This window comes from Cuculus canorus, chromosome 3 (assembly GCF_017976375.1).
Source record: "Cuculus canorus isolate bCucCan1 chromosome 3, bCucCan1.pri, whole genome shotgun sequence".
Lineage (NCBI taxonomy): Eukaryota > Metazoa > Chordata > Aves > Cuculiformes > Cuculidae > Cuculus > Cuculus canorus.
The window spans coordinates 36233612-36259051 of record NC_071403.1 but is presented as its reverse complement, the minus strand read 5'-3'; the positions used below and the strand labels follow the sequence as shown (position 1 = coordinate 36259051).

At 41.5% G+C, this 25440-nt stretch overlaps 2 protein-coding genes across 7 annotated transcripts in view; one reads left to right on the top strand and one right to left on the bottom strand.

The window, feature by feature from the left end:
* MCM9 (minichromosome maintenance 9 homologous recombination repair factor) overlaps positions 1 to 25440 on the top strand; it is a 61254-nt gene that overhangs the window by 8555 nt on the left and 27259 nt on the right. For 2 of the 6 annotated variants that reach the window (XR_008449073.1, XM_054061976.1), the window contains exons 4-6: positions 183 to 383; positions 3372 to 3497; positions 4778 to 4897. Coding sequence is in view for 5 of the 6 variants with exons in the window: in XM_054061976.1 (XP_053917951.1) it covers positions 183 to 383; positions 3372 to 3497; positions 4778 to 4897 (447 nt within the window). In the remaining variant the exon portion in view is untranslated. The other 4 variants (XM_054061978.1, XM_054061980.1, XM_054061979.1 and 1 more) reach the window with 4 other exon arrangements.
* Positions 13643 to 24298, bottom strand: ASF1A (anti-silencing function 1A histone chaperone). Its single transcript, XM_009562251.2, has 4 exons — positions 23993 to 24298; positions 20819 to 20934; positions 16223 to 16399; positions 13643 to 14052 (listed from the first exon to the last, which is right to left on the bottom strand). The coding sequence occupies exons 1-4, from the start codon at positions 24099 to 24101 to the stop codon at positions 13840 to 13842; spliced, it is 615 nt and encodes a 204-aa protein (XP_009560546.1). The 5' UTR covers positions 24102 to 24298; the 3' UTR covers positions 13643 to 13839.

Genomic DNA, 25440 nt, shown 5'->3' with positions numbered 1-25440 from the left:
TACCTAATGTTTGCTTTAGAATCCCACTAACTGCAGGAGGTTTGATTTTTGTTGTTGGGTTTTTTTAACCTTATGAACTGTAACACAAGATCTCAGTTGCATTATTGTGCACTACAGCTAACTGACATGTTTGCATGTGTGAAGTCTGATGTTACTTTACTAATTTTCGTTATTACCTCCAGGAGATGACATCACAGTGTATGGAGTAGTAATGCAGAGGTGGAAACCTTTCCGTGAGGATGCACGCTGTGATTTGGAGCTTGTTTTGAAAGCCAACTACATTAGAGTAAACAATGAGCAGCTAGCAGGGGTTGCAATTGATGAGGAAGTCCGCAAGGAATTTAAAGACTTCTGGGAAAAGCATAGGAATGATCCCTTAGCAGGTTAGTAGTTGAAAGCTTTTAAATAGGACACTAGACCAGATATAGATTAAATCAGGGGTGAAGATATAGTGACCGAACACTTTTTTTCCCAATTATCCTATCCCACCACCTGTTCCTCCAATAATAATATTTTTTTCTAGTACAGGAATATGAGATTCTTACTTTAATATTACTGGGTGGAAAAAAAAAAATACCAAACACACTGCATTTATCTTCCTTCTTTTGAGCTTTCCAGTGAAGTGTTTTGTGGAACATTTATTAATAAGAAATAATGTAAGTATCAGGGACAAAAAGAAAAGCTTTTTATAATCAAGAAAGAACAAGCACACCTTTTAGAGAAGAAATAGCGTGGACCAGATATGCTTTTAGTCAGCACAGCAGTTGACTCTGGGGTAAGAGATCTGACTCCCTGTCTCTGCATCCCAAATTAAGCTGTGAGTCTTTGCCACAGAGCTTAGCGCATCTCATCTTTGCCCTAACTCTTGGATGCCTTGACTAAGGTGCTGTATAGCCTCCTATCAAATATGTAGAGATTCTCTCAGTTCACGGTGGCTTCCAGAACAGCCAGAGTATTTAGGATGCTGGCTCCTAAATTTACCATGGTGTGCAGTTAGCCACTTAGGAACTGGCAGGAGTTGTGCCTAGAACTCTGTCCCTCTCTGTAATCTAAGTGCCTTCTCCTGAACCTTGGGGGAAGTTCAGTGGACTCTTTAGGATCTCTGTCACTGAACTGTCTCAGGCTAACACTCCACTGTTTAAAAACATGAAAAGGGCTTAATCTTTCTTCTTAAAAGACAAACAGGAGGAAAAGCGGGTGGGAATGTAGCACATGTCAGCTTAAAAATTAGAGCACTTGCATAATAAATTTGTGATCTTGTCAATGGCAAAGATTCTTCAGAACTGCATTTCCTGGAAAGCAATGTAATTGCTAGCCTCCTGCTGTTTAGAACAAGAACATTGCTTCCTCCTGCTGTTTGGAATGAGAACATTTCTTATCACCCTGGTTAGAACTGCTCAGAAAGTAATTCAGGATCCTCTTTGAAGGTCTCATTCAGTCTTTCATTCTCAAGACAATTTTTGGAATCCTGCAGGGAACAATGTGATTTAATGCAATATTAACCCATTCAGAATAAATAAATCAGTATCAAGTGACTACAAGAAAACTGAGGTGGAAATCAAAAGGACCCTGACTGGCCGTTTGCCTGAATTTGAGTCCCCTCAGGTGAGGGCAGAGATCAAATTGAACAGAATCACAGAATTGTTTGGGTTGGAAGCGACCTTAAAGATCATCCAGTTCCAACCCCCCTGCCATGGGCAGGGACACCTCCCACTAGATCACTTTGCTGAAAGCTTCATCCAACCGGGCCTTGAACACCTCCAGAGGTGGGGCATCCACAACTTCCCTGGGAAACCTGTTCCAGTGCCTCACCACCCTCACAGGAAAAAAATGCTTCCTAATATTTAATCTAAATCTCCCATCTTTCAGCTTAAAACCATTACCCCTAGCCCTATTACTGCACTCCCTGATAAAGAGCATAGCTTTCCTGTAGGCCCCTTTTAAGTGCTGGAAGGCTTCTGTAAGATCTCTCTGGAACCTTCTCTTCTCTAGGCTGAACAAGTCCAGCTCTCAGCCTGCCCTTGTATGGGAGGTGCTCTAGCCCTCTGACCATCTTCATGGCCCTCCTTTGGATTTACTGTAGAGCGGGCATGAAGGTGATAGAGGGTTGATTGACTAAGCTTAGAGTCAATCAAAATTTGACTAAGGGGAGTCTAAGGTATAGGCCATTTTGCAACAGGATGTATGTAATGGTAGTTACTCCTGTGTTTTTATGTCAGTCAGTTCCTCATGCTCTGTATTAGGTGCCCTGAGAAAGTCTGCTGGGGCAGGCTTTTGAGAGGGCTTACACAGGTGACTGCTTTTTCTGGATACAATCTAGGAGGAAGCAGAACTGCTGAGCTGCTTAGCACTGACAAGGGAAATTAATCTGAAGTCAAATAGAGGCAGCCGTGGAGTTAAATCTTGAGTTATGCTGACCAAAGTTTTTCAAATTTCATTTTTGGACAAGGATGTGTTAATTCCCTCAGAAGACCTGCACAAGAAATACATATGGCTCAAGTCATCTGCTAGGTGTCTATATATTTTGCCAGTACTGTGTACTTGCATCTAAATTTAAACCACTAAGTTAAGAATTAAAAATTGGCCACTCTGTTCCTAGCAATGGGAGTAATGTATGGCATTCAAGCTGTGATCCCTTATGTGCTGTTAGCGTCAGAATCTCAAAGGACAGGATTAATTCTGTTGCACACCGCCCAAGCCAACAACATTATCATACCAGATTGAAATATTCTGTTGCTGGAGGTAGACTATGGTAGGGAGAAGGAGAGGGTCAAAGGAGACCTTTGACACAGAAGGATCAAAGGAGAGGGAGATTCAAGATAAAAATGAGAAAATGAACGATGCTGTGGGTTACACATTTAGGGCAAAATACTTTAAGTGTTAGACGTTTACTTACTTTGCTTAACTATACAATGCACCAGTTTTGAAGGGGTTATTTTGAAGTCTGGAAACTGTTAAGTTTATCCATTGTAGCCACTACACCTTTACCCATGAAACAAAAGAATTTGCATGGTGGCATTTCATTAGTGCCTTTTTGCAAGATATCTAGACCATACATTCATTAAATTCCAATAAGATTGGTTTTGGTGCTTATCACACTGAAAGACTTAACTTCTTTATAACAAAGAATTTTTGGGTAGAGAACTGCTTTGCGTCCCATTTAAAAAAATAATAATAATAATAATAATCTCCTCTCTGCCCTGTACCTCTTGTTCAGGAAACAGACCCAAATTGTTTGTGAGTTTACATAGGACTGTGGACATAGAAGAATTACTTGTACATGGGACTTTTTAAGTGTACATAGAAGTCCATGGGAAACCAAGTTTTACTCATAGAGCAATGCTGACTGTCAATTTTTGCTCCTGTTCTAGGGAGGAATGAAATTTTGGCTAGCTTATGTCCTCAAGTGTTTGGATTGTACTTGGTGAAGTTGGCTGTAGCCATGGTGCTTGCTGGTGGTGTGCAGAGGACTGATGCTGCTGGAACTCGAATCAGAGGTTAGTATTGTTTGTGATAGTATCACATCTTTTCTAACAGTTATTCCCATCCCTGTCTTCACCCACATCCCTCCGCCCTGCAAAATCAAACCAGTAAGGTTTCAGAAGCATAATCATCCCATTTTCTTGAGTGAGAGCAATTTTTGATTAATGCTGAGTATTCTTCCAGAATCTCAGACAAATAAAGTGGGTGTCTAGACATCCTCTTTATAGTTTAATTTTTCCCAAATAAAACCGTTTAAAAGCAGACATTCATTATTCTGTTAGGTAGAATATTAAAGGCAGTTGTTTTAGAGAAAACTTAAAACTCACTTTTTATTGTATAAGTGACGTTTTGAAATGATTTCTAGTAGAATATTCCCAGCAGTATTTGGCATCAAAGGATGGAATATTAATGTTTCCTTAATGTGGGTCATTGTAGTACTCTGAAAGGAAAAATTAAAGGATTCATTTTACTTCCTAATGCCAGACTTTTCTATGGGTGATTGTCAGCACATCTCACTTAGCTCTGTTACTGTAAGTTATCTGCCTGCTGATTCTCCTTCTGTTGTTATTAGATGGCAAATCTGCCATGTGCCAGGTGGCACACAGGTCATAATCTATGTAGGTCATAGTAATTCTAAAATAATATGTGTGTATATACAAATGCAGGATTTTCTTAATGCTCCATCAGCTAAATAAAGTTACAGGCTTTATATTTGAGTTGAAGTTGTATTAATGTCTTGTAGAAAACAATGAAATAATTTTAGACCACTTCAGTGAGGTCAGAGTGGTCTGATTATTTACTTCTACCATTGTTCTGTTATGAAATTACTAAGTTGTGTAGCTGTTGGCAATGTAACTGGATTAGTTAGGAAGAACAACCTGCTGATTTTGTTAGTTTTTTTGCAGTAACATAAATAACTGAAGAGTGGAATGATAACTAAACCCTTGTATCCTTTTGTTTCATGGTCAAGAGTGAGTTAAGTCTGAGAAATGAGTGTTTTAAAATGTAAGAACTCACATTATGGGAAGCATGTAAAATACCTGCTAATACTTTTAGAATATTTCTTGCTAAATGTTTTGCTAGGGTGCAGCAATATGACAAGATGCTTTTATGAAACAATATATTTATTACACCCAAAAAATAGTGTCATCTCAAATAGGATTACATATTGTAAAGTATATGTAGTGCTAAACATTGAGTGAATAATGAGAAGTCTTATTTAATTCTGGGTATTTTGTGTGCATCTTTCTCTGTCTATGAACAATCTACTCTTACATCAACGTTTTTCCCGAAGGTGAATCACATCTTTTGTTGGTTGGAGACCCAGGTACAGGGAAATCTCAGTTTCTCAAGTATGCAGTAAAGATTATTCCACGCTCTGTTCTTACTGCAGGAATTGGATCTACAAGTGCAGGTATGTGGTTTTTCAGCTCGAATGCTTTACTTTTTTCACTCAAGCATGTTTATATAGAGGCCGCCTATATATATGAACATATGTGCTCAGGTTGTATGGTTACAGCTGAAGCAAAGAGCTGCTGTGGAGGCATGTGAGGCTTGACATGATTCAACAGCAGGGCAGTCTTGTCCCTTCTCTATCAGTGGAGCAGCGTGATGAGCTTCTAACAGGGAACCTTTCAAGCCTTTTCCAGAGGCACCGCTCATTTTGCTGGCAGAGGATGATCTGGACCTACATTTTTACACGTGGGTCCAGCTATGGACAAATCTGACGTCTTTCCAGAGTTCACACTGTATGGTGGGCTAACATCATTTGGTTTCTTCTGAACAGATAATCTCTTCTCTTCTGTTCTTTTACATGTTCTGGCTGGGTGCCGGTGTGATTTCTGCTTGCTTTCTGAAATTCACCCCTGCGCCGAGGAATTATTTCTGATTCATAATGACAGCTTCAGAGAGAAATATTTTTTTGTTTGTGTGTTAAATTTAGGTATGTCCCAGCTGGCTCTGAATGCTAGGTATCCTTACAAACTTCTGGGACCAGGTGCAGGATCAGATTACCTCTGCAAATGACTTTATTTGAGCAAATGACTATATTACTAGTACATTCTAAATTGTGAAATAATTAGGGACAAACCCCGGTGTCTCAGCTAGCATGTGTAACTTGAATGTTTCTCAGATAGTGCTGCATTTCATTTTTTTGTATGGGAAACGGCATTATTTATACATGGGAAACCAGAGAATAAATGTTTCCCAGTTCTGTAGCTATGTTTACATGTGTATATTGAGTCTTCTGTAGCTGTGGAAGCGGAACATGATGTTCAATATAAACACACTTGCGTAGTGGGAACTTGTTATGAAACATATATGCTTCTGGTTTTCCATTCAAACTGTTGACAGATAGGTCTGGAGAGAAGCCAGGGAGAATGTTTTGGCTGAGCATAACCTTTTGTTCTGTGTTAAGAACTGAGAACAGGCTGGATAATTCAAATTTTGCTAGGAGACTGACAGTGACCTGCAGTGAAATGTTGCTAAGCATTGCAATGTGACCTTGCCCACTCGTGTCAGTAGTAACCTCCCTGTGTCAGCTGCTCTTGGCCTCTGATGTTGCTGTTGCCTTCTTCACCACGTCTCCCTGCTGTGCTTCATTTTCTGTGTGATCTGGTTTCCAGCTCAGCCATGATAGCTTGGTTCAAAGACATTTCCCATTTCACAAGGTTACTGTGGTATGTGTGCCATAGAATTGGCTGTAATGGGTGTGTGGAAATGGAGCTTCATCTCGTGAAAGGATCATCTTGTGTGTTTAGATCATCTACATTTCACTTGAATATTTCTTATTTTAAAAAGCCTGCTCCCCTCCCTTCCCCAAAACAGGACAGCAGGTGCACCAAATTTCCACTTTAAAATTCTTTTGGACCCTTATCACAAGTGAAACTTGAATTTATAGCAAGAAATATTATTATTCCTAGTTTAATTTCAGGAAGTCTTTCCATGACTAGAACTGCTGGACTAAAGCATTTATTTCTAGTCCAGGAGTTTGAATTATAATAATTTCTTTGCCTTCCCTGTGCAACGAGTGTCTTACGAATATGTTCGTAACTGTACCTAACATTGATTTTGTCAACTTGCTCTTTGTGCAGAAGCTCCAGATGGTGAGTTTAGAGAACTATTAAATTGTCTTACATTTTGTCATTGCACGCTTGGGATTACTGGTTTCTGCTTTCACGTGAGAGGAGAGTCCTAATGCATATTTTCCGCTCCAGTATACAAAGACCAAACCCATAACTTCCACTTTCAACTAGTTCTTTATATAAGAAACAGTCTGGATTGCAGTTTAATTGCTAGCTCTGGGATGACAGATATACCTGAGATCTGGTAAACCCTGGAGAGTTGCTAAAAGCTGTCTTCTATTTGGATTCCTCTTTTAGAGAAAGCTACCAATACCTAACCAACCTTTTATAAGATTTTGTGCATTAACACATGTTCTACCTTCTACCCATCCGGTACTGTTTTAGGACACGAGTTATTTATCAACCGTAGAATTAGAATTCTGCTTCCAAACCTATCATACCAATCCATACTGTGCTGTGCCACATATACATCATGCCTAATATCATGTCATGTCATGTCAGTTTTCCCTGGTTTTCTGTACAAGCTTTTATTGATAACAGGACAGCGCATTACATCATTAACATTCTCCTTGTGCCAAAACTTCTTTTTTTTCCTGTTCTATCTTAGGTATCATGTCCTTTGAGGTCCACTATGATCCTCCAGGGTCCTGCAGTGTCATGTGCCCTCTGCAGCCTGTTACCCCATCCAGAACTAACTAGAATTCCCTCACAAAACTGCAGAAAACAGCAACCTAACTGCATCTTGATTTGCTGTTGGGCCTCTGCTCTTTCAATCAGGTTCTGGTCTCCCCCAGTGTTTTTTAAACACAGTCTGCTTCATCAGATGTGCTTTGCCTGATTCATAAAGTAAGACCCAGGCTAACACTCTGTTTTCTTGTTCCAGTGAATCATATGGCAGACCTTCATCTTCCTTATCTCGCCAACAGGCTCAAGTTTCCCGCTTGCTGCAAACAGCCCTTACAAATGACCAATAATCTGCTCTGTTTTGGAAAAAAACAGACATTTACTTTCACTCTCCAAATAGCATTTCTGAGTTTATTTGCCTTTCTTGCAAACACTTGGTATAAGTTTTATGTTGAGAGTTCTCTGCACGTTTAGGACTTCTGTGAGGAATCAGGATTTGTTCCTCCTGCATCTCTTTAATGAATTGGCAGCCAGAAGACCAGCCCATATTCAACAACTCAATTGAAAAAATTTATTTGACTGCTATAGGACTTTCTGATTTGTAAGTAAAAGATGGGGAATCGTCTGTCCCACAGTCTGGGTCTGTCTGCAGTGTTTAGGGTTTTCAAAGGTCTGTTTCATTTTACCCAAATAGGCTCTCACCTGAGAATCACAGGGAGTCATTCAGGTAGATTTATTTTTTAGAAATTGAGATAGTTTTCCAGAAAGATAGAGGTTTAGTGAAGTTTAACAAAATTTCTCTGTGTGTTCCCACCTTACCACTGAGTTTAACCCCGTGTCATCCAGTCCCCAGAGCCATAGTGCTGCTTGTGCTTGTTTGGATGAGATAATGACTAGTAAAAAATACTACGTTTTCCCTGGACCTTGAGATCTGCGGTGATAGATTGAGTGGTGTGTTTGACTCCAGAGGGACAAGAACCAACACATGCCTCCTGCTGCTGCTGGCAAGTCAGGATCTTATGGACATCTGGGCCAGTCATTCTGCTGCTTCATGGTGTACATTTAGCTGTTAACATTTCTACAAAGTTTTGTTTGGTCTTGTGTCCCTCTACAGATGGACTGCTTCAAGAATTTTGTGAACTGTGTTTAGAACAGCTTGTCTAAAAATCTGGGAGACTATCAGCTGTTCCTCTAGCTCTCCCGTTCTGTACTATATGCGTTCTTGAGCTGTATGAAATGCAGCCTTCTGGCCTCTCCTCTTGCAACCTCTACAGAGCCTTGAGAGTACTGCCTTTTTGCTTACACTTTGCAAGGCTGACCTTGTCCATATCATGCCACCAGCAATTTGCTACTATGTTTGGGGTTTTTTTAGATTTTCATTGAAGACAACTAATTCAATGGGAAACAACCATTTTTCTTTTTCATAGTGGGCCTCTATTTCCAGGAGGGCTCCAGGTGTCAGCAGTTGTTTCTCTCCTGGTCCATTAGAAACCAACTAAAGTAGCTGATGTGAGCCATCCTGCTATGGTTATGGTGTTGGTATTCTGAGGTACACAAGATGCTGAAACTGGAGGTATTTCTCCCTGTTTGTAGTTCCCCAAATTGTCCCCGGGGCATTCTGTTGTTGATACAGGCCAAGGTGTGCCAGGGAACAGTTTTCCACTCTGGATTCATGCTGTGGCCCTGATAAGGTTAATAGCCTGTAGCCCACTCTTCTTTAATCTCCACTTCTACCACAGGATTCTTCATTATTTTCCTGTATAGTCATAATTGTACATGAAGTATTTTCTGTCGGGATATACCTTGAAAATATTTTCCTGAGAACGTGACTTCATTGGCTGTTAAAGAGTTGGGCCTCAAGCTGAAGAGGCCTTAACTCTGTAGGAAGATTGCTAAACTTCTTGAAGGAATGAATTTTGATCAAACCTTGTCAGATTTGCCACATCTGTAACAATGTCTCATCATTTGTAAGTCATTCAATTCCCTTAGTTACCTCTCAATAATGTTACTTCAGGATGGCTTTGTCCTGAGAGAGAGCTTACTTTGACTATCTGCATGAAAAAGATTATTTAGCCAAGTAGATATCTGTCTTCAGAAATTTTGGCTTGTTCACATATCTATATATAAAGCCTGCAGTTAGGATGCACAGGAAATACTGCAGGAGTAACATCTTCATCATGTTGGCTGGACATTTCAGGCCTTACATACTTCTGGCATAATGTGTCCAGGCAAGTCTTCATCAGACTGCTTCATCCTGCTGTTGAAATGGCAGGCATTTCAAGCAGTTGTTTTTTTGGATGGATATCCTGTCTTCAGGATTCCCTTTACCATACCATAAAGCCTCTGCTTCATCCCAGTTTGTACCAGTGTAGTCTGCCACACCTTTCTAGTGAGACAGAAGAAACTAGAGGGCCCGCTTCTGTTGAAAGGTGGGCCTCCTTATCTCATGGTCCAGGGGTGTTTTGGAGGGAGACCCAAGAACTTCTCAAAAGCTCCTGACGCTTCAGCCAGTTCTTACCTCTGCTGTTGGCACATAGCTGTTGTCTCTTATGTCTGGTATAGCGCTTCTGAGGCACACACACCTCCTTCTTTTGATGTCCTCTATCTGCAGTGGGGCCAGTCACAGCCTTCATGCCATGGACAATAAGCACCCAGCCATGACTCCAAGCCAGCATTACGAAAAGCTGGAGATGTTGGAGTGTTATCATCCCTTCATCCCCTCCTGAAAGGGCCTTTGCTTTCTAAGTTCCAGATACAAATCTGGGTGTTGCCTTTAACAGAACCTCCCTAGTGATTCTAGCTCTCTCTTCTTCCTTATTCAGTCTTCTCTGCCTGGACCAAAAATCAAGCAAAAATCTCTCCACCTTCTGCAGCCTTATTGCACATTCATATCACACACACTACAAGACCAGTTTTTAAGAAGCAGAACTTTAAATAGAAAATTAAATACAAGTGGGGGGAGGTGCAGCATGAATAGTCCCACACACCGCTGCCAGGTAGTAGTCAGTTTTGTTGCATCTTCCCATTTGGCACTGAGCAGAGCCCTGCAGCCAGCAGCCACAGGAATAATTAACACATCATCTCCAAACAAAACTTATGTGGCTTTCAAAAAAAATGAGAGAATCTTCAGGCTGGCAGACCACTGTGCTATTGATAAGGGGTAGGGTAGTTAAGTGAGTATGGGAAGGACCTCCTGCAGCTGCTCAGACAGAAGCTCAGACATTTTGCTGGTTTTCAGTCTGTGGTAAATGAAGTTTTGTTTCTGCCAGGAGTGTACATGCATTGGGTGTTGGTGGTTTGGGTTTTTTTTGCCTTTTTCTTCCCTACTACCATTTTCAGATGGCAGTAGACAATTTTTCTCTAGCTGCAAGTGGCTGGTCTCCAGTCTGAGCTGACTTCCAGAAGATTAGCAGTTGAGGCCCTACAAAGAAACTCATGGACTGCCAGATCATAAGATTCGGTTTTGTGACTTTTGTTGCTCACATCTCAAGAATATGGATTCTCTGGTGAGCTATAAAGTTACTGTGGTTAGTGTAGCTGCAGTCCTGAAGATTGGTAGTAGAGATTGGCTTTTTCAGTGGAGCTTTGTATAGCCACAGGAGAGGTTAAACTTCACCAACCTCCATTATGATGGAGCAAGGCCTTTTTGGCCCCTTCACACTCAGAATCACAGCAATTCAAACTGAAGCTGATGCATGAATAAATCACAATGACTGTAATATAAAGGGACAAGATTTTTTCAAACTAAGATATAAGCTACCACTTGTGTTTTTCATTTGTAACACTAATTTTTCTGATCCGTTTACTACTTTGTAAGTGAATAACTTCTGACAAGCATTATGACAATCTTCTAATGGACTTGAGTCTACTTTGCCCATCAGAGGTAAAAATAGAGTGAGATAGATGTATCACCAGTCCTGTCAACAGAAGCTGTAGCATTCCTTTGCATTTTGGTGGTCTCCACAATTCTTTGATCTTGAAATTGTAGTGCTGTGCTGTCTGCATTAGCTGTCTATCACGTGTACAGCCCTGCTGTTTTGTAACATTCAGAGATCAGGAACAAGTCCTCAGAGAGATGCCTTATAAGTGCTGTATCTTTTAATACCACTAATTTTGTTCTGTGATGTTGCCTGATGATCAGACCTGAAGCCTCTGGAGTATCAAGATTTGGTTTCTCAAATCCCGTGTCTCTAGAATGTGATTTTGCCAGGAAATGTCATGTTCAGAAAACTGTGTGTGGACTGCTAAGGTCTGGACAAAGTTATAGAAAACTTGAGAGGCATCCAGTCTCTCAAAAAGCACAGAAAGACCATTTCTCTTGCAAAGATTACAGGATATGGTTGTTATTCTCCAGCTTTCACCAAGCACAGTACGGTTATTCTTCTTCCTGTAATTGGCGCATCAGTTATATCTAGGATGTATTAGTCTATCAGGTAAAGCGGTGCCAAATTCTGCTGCAGCATCATGCCAGCCAGTCTAGTTTTGAGGTTTAGTGCACCCAAGTTCATGTGTGCAGTTGACTTTTCCTCCTAAACAGAAAAATAGATCTTCACTTTCTGATTTCTCTAAATTAATTCTGTGACATAGTTTTGCTGACTGTATTTTGTAGTTGACTTTGCAATGGCAGTAATACTGTTTGCTTCCATCACTTCGTGGCACACGTTTCTAAAAAGCCTTCATGCTACTGCTGGATAGGTTCTGGCAACAGCTTGCACTTGATCATGTTTTCATGTGAATCATCAGTAGGTGCAAAGGTTTGAAATACTGTAGCCTTAGCTCAAGCCAGACTTCATTAGCCTGACAGTCTTTTAGCAGATGACAAAGTTATTTGCATGCTTACATTTAAAAGAGATCTCCAAAACAGATTTATAAATAGAACAATAAAGTGCACTGAAGCTGCAATATAATTGAAAATCAAAAGATCTTTCCTAAAAGCTCACGTCATTTCAGCCCTCAAGTGAAGCAACTGCTGGTCTGTGGGACCAGTTCTTTGTGTCAAGTCATACCAATGTTAACAGCGTTAATATCTTGAAATGGCTAATCAGCATCATAAACAGTTACAGAGAATTTTTAAGAACACACATTGAGGTTCCAAATATTAATAGTTTCATTAATTCATTCAGCTACCCTATGTACTGCTGAGTTCCCATACAAGTAACAAATGTGCACATACGCTCAGATCAGGTCGTTCCTTTCAGTTAGAAATGAAGACAATTTCACTAATGATGTGGAAAGACAGAAGTGCTAGCTTCTTGAGGCATCTTCGTCCCCATTAGAGAAAGCAGAAAGAAAAGAGCGTTCTATTTTTATTCAGAGCTATACTGTCAGTCACTGTGAAGTCTATGGTTTTTAAGGGCCTAGAATCCACCATTATTCACAGTTTGGGTAGTTACCAGTAACTATCAGAACTATACTCCTGTAATCTGACATGACAGATTACAATTCTAAATGCACATATAGTCACGGTAAACATATAAGGCTAATGAGGATTGGAGGGAGTAACTAAACGTGTCATAATAATGTCTTAAGTCTTTACAATTTACTGCTTGTTCTTTTTATCTTCAGGGATGCCCCAGGTAACAGGGATGCCTCAGTGCAAGCGCTTCAGGGCTGTCAATGTATTCTTGAATGTGTCATGCCTGCCACAACAGGGTTTGCATCTTAATTTATATCAGTGCATAGGACTGCCTTAAAAGGTACAGAGAAAACAGAAAAGTTTTCAATTACACATTTAAAAAAAACTGAAAGAAAGCATCTAAACGCATTACTACTTTAAAAGACCACAGGAATAAAGCATACCTGAAAATAAACATACCAACCAGCAGTTGTCCATAATAATCTTGCAAAACAGCATTTTTTTTTTATACTCCCGCCATAGCTTTGGTGCTTAAATTTTCTATTAACTGTCTGAATCCTTCCAACCAATTGCACGCACTATTAGGGTGGCTGAAAAGGTTTTTTTCGTGAAGTACCCACCCAAATCCACAGGAAACATTGTCCTTAACAAACCACAGTTTGAGTAAACAGCAGCAGTAGATTAAAGAGAGTCCTAACATCCACGATAGCAGATGGTAAATCTCAAATTGCATGCTTTAAGTAACAAGTATGTGCCTTGAAAGGAAAAGAAGCTTGCACCTAAAATTATACTGTGCTGCCTGCTTTCACAGCAAGAGGACATTTTTGGACCTTTTTTTTTTTTTTAAGAGATACTTTTTTCTTTGCACTTCATCTAATGACAGTTTTGTTCTTAAGCTGCTATTAAAGGGCACTTTACATTTGGCAATCTGGATATCAGAGATGAGGACAGAGCATTATTCCTTCATTTTGCCTGAATGTTCTAACTTTCATGTTTTCAGCTTTTAGTAGTGCTTACAGAGTAAAGGGGGGGGGAAAATGTATACTTTAAGCAGGTTTGGTTTAGACCACACAGAATAACACATTAGAGAAAAAAGGCAATTACTTAAAAATAGTTGTATTTATATTCCACAATTTGCTCAAATACTGATTTTTTTTATAAACTTTCTACAGGATGTTTTAAAACAAGTTCTTCACATTGCTTGTCAACTATGTACTTATGGAATTTGAAGGAAATAGTTCTGGTTGTTTTTACAGTTTAACACATGTACAGTACCAAAATGGTGGTGTTTAGTCACATGCAGTCCATATGAGATTCTAACATAACATTTAATGAATTTTCTGATGTTGACCACCCCTTTGATGCTGAAGGTAACGCATCTGTAGAAAGCAGTGACTGTAGATTTGGGTTACTGCTCTCTGCATCTTCCAGTTTTTCAGTGTTGTCCTCCCAATTAATGTGGAATCTTGTGACTCTGGGATTAGATGCCAAAATATTCCTTTGAAGCTAGGAAAGAAGAAAATACACAGATTATGTAATGTGTACATCTCAAACTGTAGTTCACATGCATCTAGATTTTTTCCCTTTTATTCCCCATAGTCTTGTAACTGATATAAGTGTGAAATCTATAGCTACCATCTATGGATCAGAAACATGCCTACAGACACATACCACTGAATTTACTTTAATATCCTACCTCAGCAAAATAACTGTTTTTCCGAGAGGATATTTTTAACTGTTCTATGAATTCAAGGCTGTACAAGAATTCTGCAAGTAAACTGCAAGTGTTTATTATTTTTGCCAGCTTTTAATAAAGCAAATGACTGCCCCCACAAAGATTTTGCAAACCACAGTACTTCATAAAATTCTGCATCAGCTTTATGGTGTTTGCAGTAACTGTATCCGTTTCCATCAAATGTCCATCTTCATTTAAGAGCACAACCTTTCCTTAAATTACCATGTTTTAGATAAATTAAAGTTCAGTTAGTGAAATTGATCTACTAAAGTTTAAAAGTAAACACATGACCTAGATTTGGAAGATACCAATATTGTTGCAGTGACATGCCTAGGCATCAGTCATATTTTATTCTCATGGCTGGCCTTCATCTTCCTTTGAAAACATGCATTTGTTTGTGCGTGTAGCAAAAAACAAAATACTCACTTTCTCTTCATCTTTCACCATTTTCAAGATAATACATGATTAACCGGAGGATGGCAACTTATTGCTATTGGCCACTCATGAAAGTTAGGACTGATGGCAGGAAAAGTTTGCTTTGTGTAAGTGCCCTCTCAGGAAATATTTCCCAACCCCTTATGCAAACAACCTTTCTTTTAACCTAGGAGGATCTACTACCCATCAACTGATCAATTTAGTAACTTTCTACTCTTAAATTCTGTCTCAAAGTCACATTAAAGTCTTTTTATAGCAATACATGCTAGCTTTTCCTGTTCTTTTTCACAGAAACAGAGCTAGCTTTTCATATAAGCAGAGGATTAAGACAAGTAGTTCTAGGCATTTCTAAATTCAAGTGCTTGAAGAAAGTCAACATTCTGGCATTCACATCCAAAATAAATGTGATTTAAGTGAAAAAAAAAAAATGGATTATAAGTTTAAGAATCCTCAAAATTAACCGTAATTTTGAGTGTTGAGAACATATTGAGCATCTGATCCCTGAAAATTAAGTTAGGCATTGGCAATCATAAGCGACTTTTAAAAACCCATTCACATACTAATTCAGTTTTGAAGATCAGTTTCGGGGACTATGGGGATTATCTCTGTAGTATTCGTTACAATTCATGTATTATCCCCTTCATTTTCTCATATATCCAGTCATATAATTCACACATACTTGAGAAATAATTTTCACCAGCACACAACTTTGGAACCCAAACGCTACAGACGAACGTCAGCCTTTATAAAAAGAAAGCTCCTCCAGATCTTTCATGAAAGAAGCCTAGATGCTTCACAGAACCTTGTTGGTAAAAAGTCTGCCTGGGTAAAGTATTTCACAGGATTTTGACTAGTTTTTGATGTTTAATTGATCCTTCTCCCCAAGGTATTAGATTCCAAATAATTCTATTTCACATCATATTTTAATCGCAGTCCTGGTTTCTTACCAGGAAGGTAAGAAATCCTAATTTTAATCCTAATTGTATACTTCTAGGATCAAGTTGTCCATTGATGAAATGGTCATCCAACCTGCTCCTACCAGGTTACCCATCTTCTCTCATTGTATACAGAACTTGTTCTTCCATTTGTTAGTATTTGCAGAAACTACAGCCCTTAATGCTAGAACAGCCAGTAAGGACTGTGTTCAATTGATATTTAGATTGTAGTTCCAGGTTGACTGTCCTAGAAAAAAATATTATTGTTTTTCAGAGGAACAAAGCCACTTTGTCAACAGTATAGAGGGAACCCAAAAGTTTATTTCACACAGTCGGTGCAAAATAATAATGAAGCCCAGCCAAGGGGCTTTGAGCTCTTGAAAACTGCTGCAGTTTTCTCAATGTTCTCCAAATTTATGGCAATTTCTCGTCCCCCCTCAGTCTTTTCCACTATTTGATTTCCTCCTTCCATGCACTCTATGGAATCACCTAGGATTTGGTATTGTTTCTTAAAAAACTCTTTCTATAAGCATAACTTTGCTGTTCTATAACTAGAACAAAAGTGCCTTACCTTAGAAAAATCTGGCTTTACAGGTGGATTCTCTCTCAGTTCTGTTTCGGTATATTCATTGTTTACATAGTAGCCGACTCTGATAAATTCTTGACCTCTGTAGGTGCACGTAATTAGCACAACTGTTACACCTACTGCATCTGCATCTGGAATAAGCCCTGGGTTAGGTGCATCAGCCTAAATGTACAAGGGAAAGATGGATTAAAATAAAATTGATACCACATGCCTATCTAGCTGGAGAATCTTAAGCGGCATGTCTTAGTAGTCTCTATTTAAAAGTGCTTTTCAAGTTAACCAGAAAATATACCTGCTTTCATAACATCAACCCTGAATTTAGGACACTATCCTCTAGAGAAAGAGCTACTTGGAATACAGTAATATTGTGTGCTGACATTTCTCATGGGTGATTAGACAGCTCTGATCCAAATCTGCTTTTAAATATACAAACAGCTGAACTGTTGTTCAAGCAAGAGTACTAACATCCTCCCAGTTCTACACTGCCATTGCTCTCCAGCTGATCTCAGTAATTACTTAGTAGAGTAAGATTTTCTTTGTACCTCTGAGGTTGAACTGGTTTACATATGTGTTTTTAACAAGATTAAACCCTCAAAAATACAGACTGCCATTTTATACTTCAGCAAGAAGCACTAGGGACAGGCTACTGTGAGGTTTCAATTATCCCACAGATTTCTAGGGAAGGAATTAAGTACTACTCTCTCTTGCCTCCTTCCACATGCCTACGTATGTTAAAATGTATGCAGTTAAATGCATCATTGCTCCAAGACATCGGACATTATTTTCAGCCAGGATACAATCCTAATTAACAGTAAACTCTTACAACCTTTCTCAACATCCCTACTTAACCACGGCTCTGCAGTTATTAATAATCAATAAAATCTGCCTCTCAGTCCCTTAAATTGCTTCCTAACTGCACATCTATTGATAAAATGTGATGCCTCATTCTGCTGTAGGATTTGAAGTAACGGCAATCAAAGCAGAAATAAAACCACTTCATATTTACAATCTGTGTGAAGACCTGAAGCCAACAATGAACACCTGTGTTGCAAGTACAAGTTGCTATTAAAAATGTATATTAGAATGGTTTGCCTGTAATAAATCTTGCCTAAGGACAGAGGGCACATGGGATTAATTCCTGCTGTCCCTCTCATCCCTACTTTTCTGCAGTATTTATATGCTACAGCACTGTGAAATTTGGAACCAAGTAGTCATGCATCATTGGCTCCTGCTCTTTGCTATTTCAATTCTAAGCCTTCAAACCAGTCTAGCTTTTTAGAAGAACCTGTAAGCACTTCGCAGAAGAAGTAGATGAGTCAGACCCCTCAGGTACAAGTACAGGGAGGGAGGAGAAACAATGAGGGTATTGGGTAGAACACAACTTCTTACAGCCCTGAAGAGAACAGCAAATGACCAAATGGCTTTACAGTTGCACAGAGGAATGGAAAAGATGACCAGGGAGTAAGGCAAGCATAGAATCTTGAAGAAATCACAAGAACTGCCAACACATACGGAATCACTACTTTAACTCAGTTCTAACAGTGCCCAGGACCACGTGATTGCTTTAAGTTCTACAGTGGGCAGTTACAGACAAGTGTAATGTAAAAGGACACTTCAGTTTAACACCCCATGAAACTCAACTGACAGTAATATGGGATTTTAGTTCTTCCAGGCTCCTACTGTCACTTTATGTCCTGTAATATCCTATGATACAGATGTAAGCTCAAGGAAACACTTTGTTTTAATTCTACTTAACTCTCAAGCATTGTTTTGCTGAGTGTAAAAGACACTGAACAGTATTTAAAACTGTCTGTTCAAGTCTTGGACTTCTGCCTTGGATGTCAAACCTCTTAATTGCCCAGGCAACAAATGGTCATACACAGGTGGAATGAAAAAGAAGAGCTAGATGACCAAGTGACAAGTAAGCACTTGCAAATAGATATTTTGGTAGGCAAAAAGAGGCAGTAGATTAACTTTTGCATAAAAGCCACTGTATTAATACACCATTCTTATACTAGAGATTACTTCAGAATCTTATGAAATCACTGATCGTATACATGTTTGTATCGCTATCTTGCTTTTCCACATAATACATTTATTCACGTAGCTATTACTGCAGACCAGGTAACTAAGGTCATATCCCACTCTAAGACAGCAAATTATTTAGGGGCTTGTAGTCTCAAAAAGAAATTTTAATGAATTTATTACAAATGCCCAAGTGCACAGAGAAGAGGAAGCAGGTTTCACTACTTATACCTTGGTATTTAGAAGCAAACAGGCCAAGCTGTGTGCCTTCAATATTGAAACCTTTTAAAAGGGTTGGGTTTTTTTTTTTTTAAAAAAAAAAGGCTTACTGTGTACATCCAAAAAGCACAACAATTTTCCATCTTTCTGTATGCAAAGCTGACTTCCCAACCTGATACACAGCTTCTTTTCAAAGACAGTTTTATCATCCTTGGATTTTTATCTGCCTGCTACTCCATTTTATTTGCTGCTTCAGCCATTTTCCTATTTAGAAAAATCTACAGCCTATTATTAGCTGAAAATTTTAGACACCTCCACAAAGGTCCTTTCCTTGTGCCATCCCTAGTGAACACAATATCTTTTCTTTGTATTATACACCCCCTGTAATTCTGTGCTTTGCTCCATTCTGGCCTTCCCTTGACAGTTCTGTCCATGTTCCAGGCTGCTTCAGTTCAGTGAATAAAAAAAGCTTTGTTCATCTGGAAAAGCTTATTGCAGCACTTTGGGTTTTGGTGCTTTCCTCTGTACACCTGAACCAAGTCCTACCCTCACCTGAAATCCAGTGCTTTTGAAATCTAATATACATAGACTAACAGTACTTCCATAAGAAATCGAAGTGATAATTTATTGTAACACAGAAGTACTGACCCTTACAGGACCTGTTCCAATCAAGTCATAATTTAGCTGCAGTGTCAGTTATAACTGGGATACAGGTGATGAGTTTATCCTACAGAAACTGCAAGACCAGTAGATCAAATTTTCACAGCCTTTCTAATCATACAGCCAAAACACGCAGTTTTATTCACCTGCCTCCTACTTCTTCCCATCATCGTCAACAATGACTCTTTGTAACTTAATTGAGAGCAGTGTATCTTTTAAATTAGAAATGTAAATGACAGCTCATTTTTCTGGACATAGTGCTGCAGGGTAGCACTTTTGAGGGCAACGGAGGATCACTACTTCTGACCAATTAATGACATAAGCTATAATAGCTCGATAATGGAAGAACTGTTAATAAATGATGCATTTGTTACACATCTGCTTTATTTGTAGTGTGGAAAAATTAGGCCCAGCTCCAAAACCAGAACAGAAACATTACAATACTTGTTTGCACATATGTGGTTGATAAATGTTAACTTCCAGCTTAACCCTACTCCTTCAGCCTGTCCTGTAAGGAGGAAAAAAGTGTCCTGGAACTTAAAGGATTAATCAACATGCCTCACAAATGTTGATATTGTTTTAAAACAGCTACAGTAACTGTGAGAAATAAGAAAGCATATTCACCAGCACTTTTTTTTTTTAATGCTTATATTCCAGCACGCATTTGCGCTTAAATAGTTAAGTGAATTTATATTTTTTTTGAAAATAGCAAGGTTCTTATACAGTGAGCTGTACTGTTTCAGTCTGATTTTTCTGCTGATGGATTTTGCTCTCAGTTTACAAAGCAAACACAGGTATTTGATAAATAGAAAAGAAGCGAGCTAAATCATAGTTTTGATTAAAAAAAAAAACCAAAAACCCAACAAAAATACACCCCACACACCTATAAGAATTTAGGCAAGTCAGCTTTAGGATTTCCAAACCCCCCCCCGTCCCTGACTTAAAATGGCAACCAGAATAGGCTAGTAAGCCATCTCAGTGCTGCTCTTTCCCCCTTTTCCTTCCCTTTGTTACCCCTTTTAACTTCAACAGCAGTATTTTATAGGACTGTCACATGCTCTAGAGTTTGTTGGACAGTCAATTTATGTCCCAAATCCCTGCTATCTGCCACTGGAATTCTGTTGTATTTTACAAATTGCTATATTTTGTTGAGATTTAGCACACTTAGCCCAACATCACAGCTGAACATTTATTCTGCCAAACAGAAATGAACTCCTGACTGTCTGGCAGAGTTTTACAATGAATTTGTTGGCCTGATCTTCTGAAGATGTTCTCTATGTTAACTTGGTGCTCCTGATAGCGTGAAACTGCCACCAACTGCAGCAGAGTTAAGCCTGATGGTGCTAGTGTAAACCTGGTAGTTGGCACTCTTGATTACCACGTAATCTTGAATATATTTATAAACCAGAGTGGTCAAAGTTGTCAGTAGCTACAGGAACAGTGTTAACATCACTGTCTCTAATTATTGATAGTACAAGTGAAAAATACTGCTTTGGAGGTACCAGGGGCAAGAAACACCAGCTCATGAACAGACTTTAAAGGAAGATGTATCATACCTGAAGAGCTGACTGAAATATTTTTCTAGATTAGATTATTTTTCAGCTGCCTCTTAATTTGATACAGTCATCTTTCAACAAATTAACACAAACCTTTTAGAAACAGTTAAATCGAGCTTACCTGAAATACAAACATGTGTCTGCCTGCAGGAACAGGTCCTACTAAAACAGAGTCTAACACCTGATCGTACTCTTCACTTTCAGCTGAACCCACATAAATTATTTTCCATTCCAAATCTACAGCAAAACAAAACCAGGAAAACACCAAATGTTATTTATCATTATAGTTAAAGGTTTTCTGCTCTTGCCTATCTATAGTTTTGTGTAGTCTAAAATTCCTTCCTTGGCAACAGGCCTAAAATAACAAGCACCTGTCTTCACTGGAAAAGTTTATCCATGCCTGCCCATGTCCTCATGAACCAGACCATCCCACCATCTCTCTCCGATCACTCAGTACTGCAGGAATCCCTCTATTTTCATAGTCTGGTTGATTTTCAAATTTTTTACAGAGGACAGGGCTCGTGTACTTGTTGGGAGCCAAGTTCTGCATCTTCTCAAAGCCTGTCAGAATCGTGTAAGCACAGGGACAATGCCTACATAGGTCTACAACGCATCAAACACTGTCAATACTGACTCGCCTCCCAAAAAGAAATTCTCACCTTCCACATCTACATCTCACAGATGTAATCATATAGATCATGGGATGTAATTAATTGAATAAGGAAACCCACTCTGTGAGCACTGGGCACACTAACTGTATGCCCCTATTCCTTGGTGCAACTTGTGTATCCTGAGAACGCTTACAGCTGTAAACTTGTGATAGCATGATTAGATCATATTCTGATCAAGAATATCAGTGTTTAGATTTTATCCACATCCTGAAATGGAATTACAAGCAAAAAAAAAATGTAAATATAGCACCTAGCTTCTTAAAGTAACACACCAAAATCAAACACTTCTTACAATTCATTTTTTTTTCTAACTCAGCCTCTCCACCACAGGTGTTTGAAAGTTGAAACTGTCAATTAGCACACATTAGCTCCTCCTGGGCCAGCTTTTCACTTTCACTTTTTGATTAAAAACACATGCATAAGTACTTATAGAGAACTAATCTTAAACGACAGATTTTTTTTTTTTGGCTTTTTAAAGAAAAAAACAATCATCATTATGGAAAACCATGACTAAGGTGTGAGGGTTTTTTTTAAGATAAAGCAAGTCTTTTTTAATAGAGTGAAGCTTCAAAGCTATACCTTAAAAACTTCCATGGCATATGTAATGATTTTTTCCTTATAAACTATGCCTTGATTGTCTATTGCAGGAGCATTAACCTGTACCCTATTATAGTTAGTCTGTTAGTATTCTCTGCAAAATCCAAAGGCCTATATTATGGTTTCTTGATGCAGCAGTAGAACTTAAGCATATAAAAACCCCACTGCTGTAACAGAACTTGGCTGCTTTAGGATTGCAACTCTTTCCTCGTTAATGAATTCTTGCTTATCATGTTTAACACCATTGCAGATATTGGGGGGGGGGGGGTAAGTAACATAATTAAAAGGGCTTCGGAAGGGATTTTACTCCTTTGTACACCACAACTGGATAGATTTTATTTACATTGTAAGCATGCAGAGCTAGCTACTGCCAGTACTGCAGACTACTCATTCAGGACAATTAAAGACCTCTTATCAGCATCTGAGTGTAAGTTGCCACTTACAAGAAGTGGTTTAGGTTAAACTAATTAAGATTATCATATGTGCCTATTATTCTAGGAGAACAGTATGAAGTTCATTCTAAACCAGTAGTACTTAGTACTGAAAAACAGCCTATTAAAAGTAAGTTTTAAATTATACTTTTAGTAGGTTGATCAACTGCTGTTTGGTATCTTGATACTGAATAACTTTTTTTTAAAAAAAAGAGGGCTGGACTTCATGGATTTTAAGATTGATGATGCACAGGACTGGCTGAAGGAAAAACAGCACAGTAAACAGACATATTAGCAGGTGAAAACTAACGCAATGACAGCAAATTTTTCATCGAAGTATAGCAAGGCTATGTTTCATCTTATTTTTAAATGTGAATGGTAGCACTGCTTATCCTGAACTTATCCTGCAGTCTATCCTGCATTTAGTGGGGGAGAGAACCAAGAATTTTGCCTTAGACCACTATAGTTCATAGAATCATAGATTAGTTTAGGTTGGAAGGGACCTTAAAAATCACCTAGTTCCACCCCTCTGATCATCCCACTAGATCAGGCTGCCCAACACCCCATCCAACCTGGCCTTGAACACCTCCAGGGATGGGGCAGCCACAGCTTGCTGAGGCAACCTGTGCCAGTGCCTCACCAGTCAAGTTCTTCTCATCCCAATTGTCCTGGATTAATTCTAAGGTACTTGCAGAGAGTGAGGAGCACGCCACGTACATCTGGAAGGGAAGGCACAGCACCCTGTGCCGTGTCAGCAGCCCGGAAAGGGGCACGGAGCCCCCCGCCACAAGGGCAGGAGACCGGAGGGAACCTCGGGCTCCCTTCCCAGGCTCCCGCCAGCGGGGGGGCGGGCGCTGTCACCGCCAGCCACCGACTCCGCTTCCCGCTTTCCCCGGCGGGAAGCGGGACCGACCCGCCGTCCTCCTCCTCCCCTCGCCGGGCGTTCAAACCTCCCGCCGCGGGGCGCCTCCCGCCGCCGGGGGGCGCTGTCGGGTCCTCGGGGGGAAGGCGGGGAGCCCGCGCCCCTCTCCGGGCGGCGCCGCCGAGGTCCCCAAGGCACCCAGCAACTTCGGAGCTACTTGCATAGATAGCGGGGGGCGGGCGGCCCCCTCTCCGTGTCCCCCGTTCTCCCCCGGTGGCGAGAGGTGCCCGCCGCGGCCTCCCGCAGCGGCTTCAAACCAATCAATCAATGGATGAATAAAGGTGTTAAAATGAATGAATGGGGGGACGCGCGCGCTGCTCGCGGGGGAGGGCGGTCCCGATTAACCCCCTCGGCGCCGGCGCCCCCCGCGCGCGCGCACACAAAGCTGGCAAACATGGCTACCGCCGCTCTAACAAGTTCCTCGCAAGTTGAGGCTCGGCTCGGCGGCCCCGGAGAAAGGGAGAACCTTCCCTCTTCGCCCTCCCCGCCGCAACTTTCACCGGGCCGGAGGCGGATCGCGCCCCCCGCGCCTCGGAACTGGGGAGGGGACGAAGAGGGGGGAGAACGAGGGGGGAAAGCGGGATTGCGAGGAGCAGGCCCCGCGCAAAGTTTAAGCCTGGAAAATGAACCCCCCGCCCGGGTTCCGGATCCCGTTCCGGGAGAGCCGCGCTCACCTTCCGACAGGTCTTCTATGCACTCGAACGTGATCTCGAACTGGAACGGGTTGTAGAAGGGAGAAGGGTTATCCAGCACCACCACGTTGTTCACCTGAACCTTTGCCATGTTTGGGGGGATAAAACAAAACAACAAACACCCCCCCAAACAATGGGGAGAGCGCGCGGCGCCGCCGGGAGCGCCGGGTCCTCGCCGGCGCCGGAGCGAGGCCGCCGCCCGTACAAACTTTTCTTTCCCGTCTCTCTCACTCGGCGTCCCCCCCTCCCCTTTATTTACCCCGCGCCGCTCCCCGCGCGCCGCCGCAGCCCGCGCTGCCCCGCGCTGCCCCGACACACCATTGGCCGCGCGCCGCCCCGCGCCCCGCCCTCCCCCGCTCCCCCCGGGCCCCCCCCCGCGCGCGCCGCCCGGCCACCGAGCAGCGGCAGCCAGAGGGGCGCCGCGCCCCCGCCCGCCGCGCGCCGCCCGCCGCCGGCGCCCCCGCCCGGCGCGAGGCGGGAACGGCACCGGGGGGCGGGGCGAGAGCCGGGGGGCGTGCCTCGCACCGCCCCCGTCCGCTAGGGGCCACCCCGGCTGCGAAGGGCTGCCGGCTGGAGGCAGGCGTCCCGTCTGCAGGAGGGCGCCCCGGCTGCAAGAGACCACCCCATTTGCAAAAGTCCACCAGTTGGCGAGAGGCCTCCAGTCTGTAAGAGGTCTCCACTTTGCGAGAGGCCACCAGCTGGCAAGAGACCACCCCATTTGCAAGAGGCCTCCAGTGGGGAAGAGGCCACCCTGTTTGCAGGAGGCCTCCAGTTTGCTAGAGGTCACCCCTTTTGTAAGAGGCCACCAGTTAACAAGAGGCCACCCCATTTGCAAGAGGCTACCAGTTTGTAAGAGGCCTCCAGTTTGCGAGAGGCCACCAGTTGGCAATCAGTCTCCAGTTTGCAGGAGTCCACCCCATTTGCAAGAGGCCACCAGTTGGCAATAGGTCTCCAGTTTGCAGGAGGCCACCTCATTTGCAAAAGGCCACTCCGTTTGCAAGAGGCCACCAGTTTGCAAGAGGCCACCCTGTTTACAGGAGGCCTCCAGTTTGCAAGAGGCCTCCAATTTGCAAGAGGCCACCCTCCGACACCTGTCCAGCCCCATAGTGCCAACCTCATGGGGAAAGGTGCAGCACCAGGATGTGGCAAGGCGGGGAGCCCAGCTGGTACCTTGGTCACTGAGGTGCACCCTGAATAAAAGAGGTTGTGCTGGAGGGGTGCTGGGTGCCCCCAGTGTGGGCAGCCCGGCTGCTCTGCCCCAGGTCCACCGCCCTGCTGATGGAGAGGAGTGCCCTCAGCGGGGCTGTGGGGGGACTGGAGCCCGGCTTCTGCACAGCCGTGCTGTCAAGAAGCCATCCCATTCGTACTGAAGGAAGAAATGATTTGTAATAAGTTGCTAACCTATTATATATTTCAATATTATGTATAGT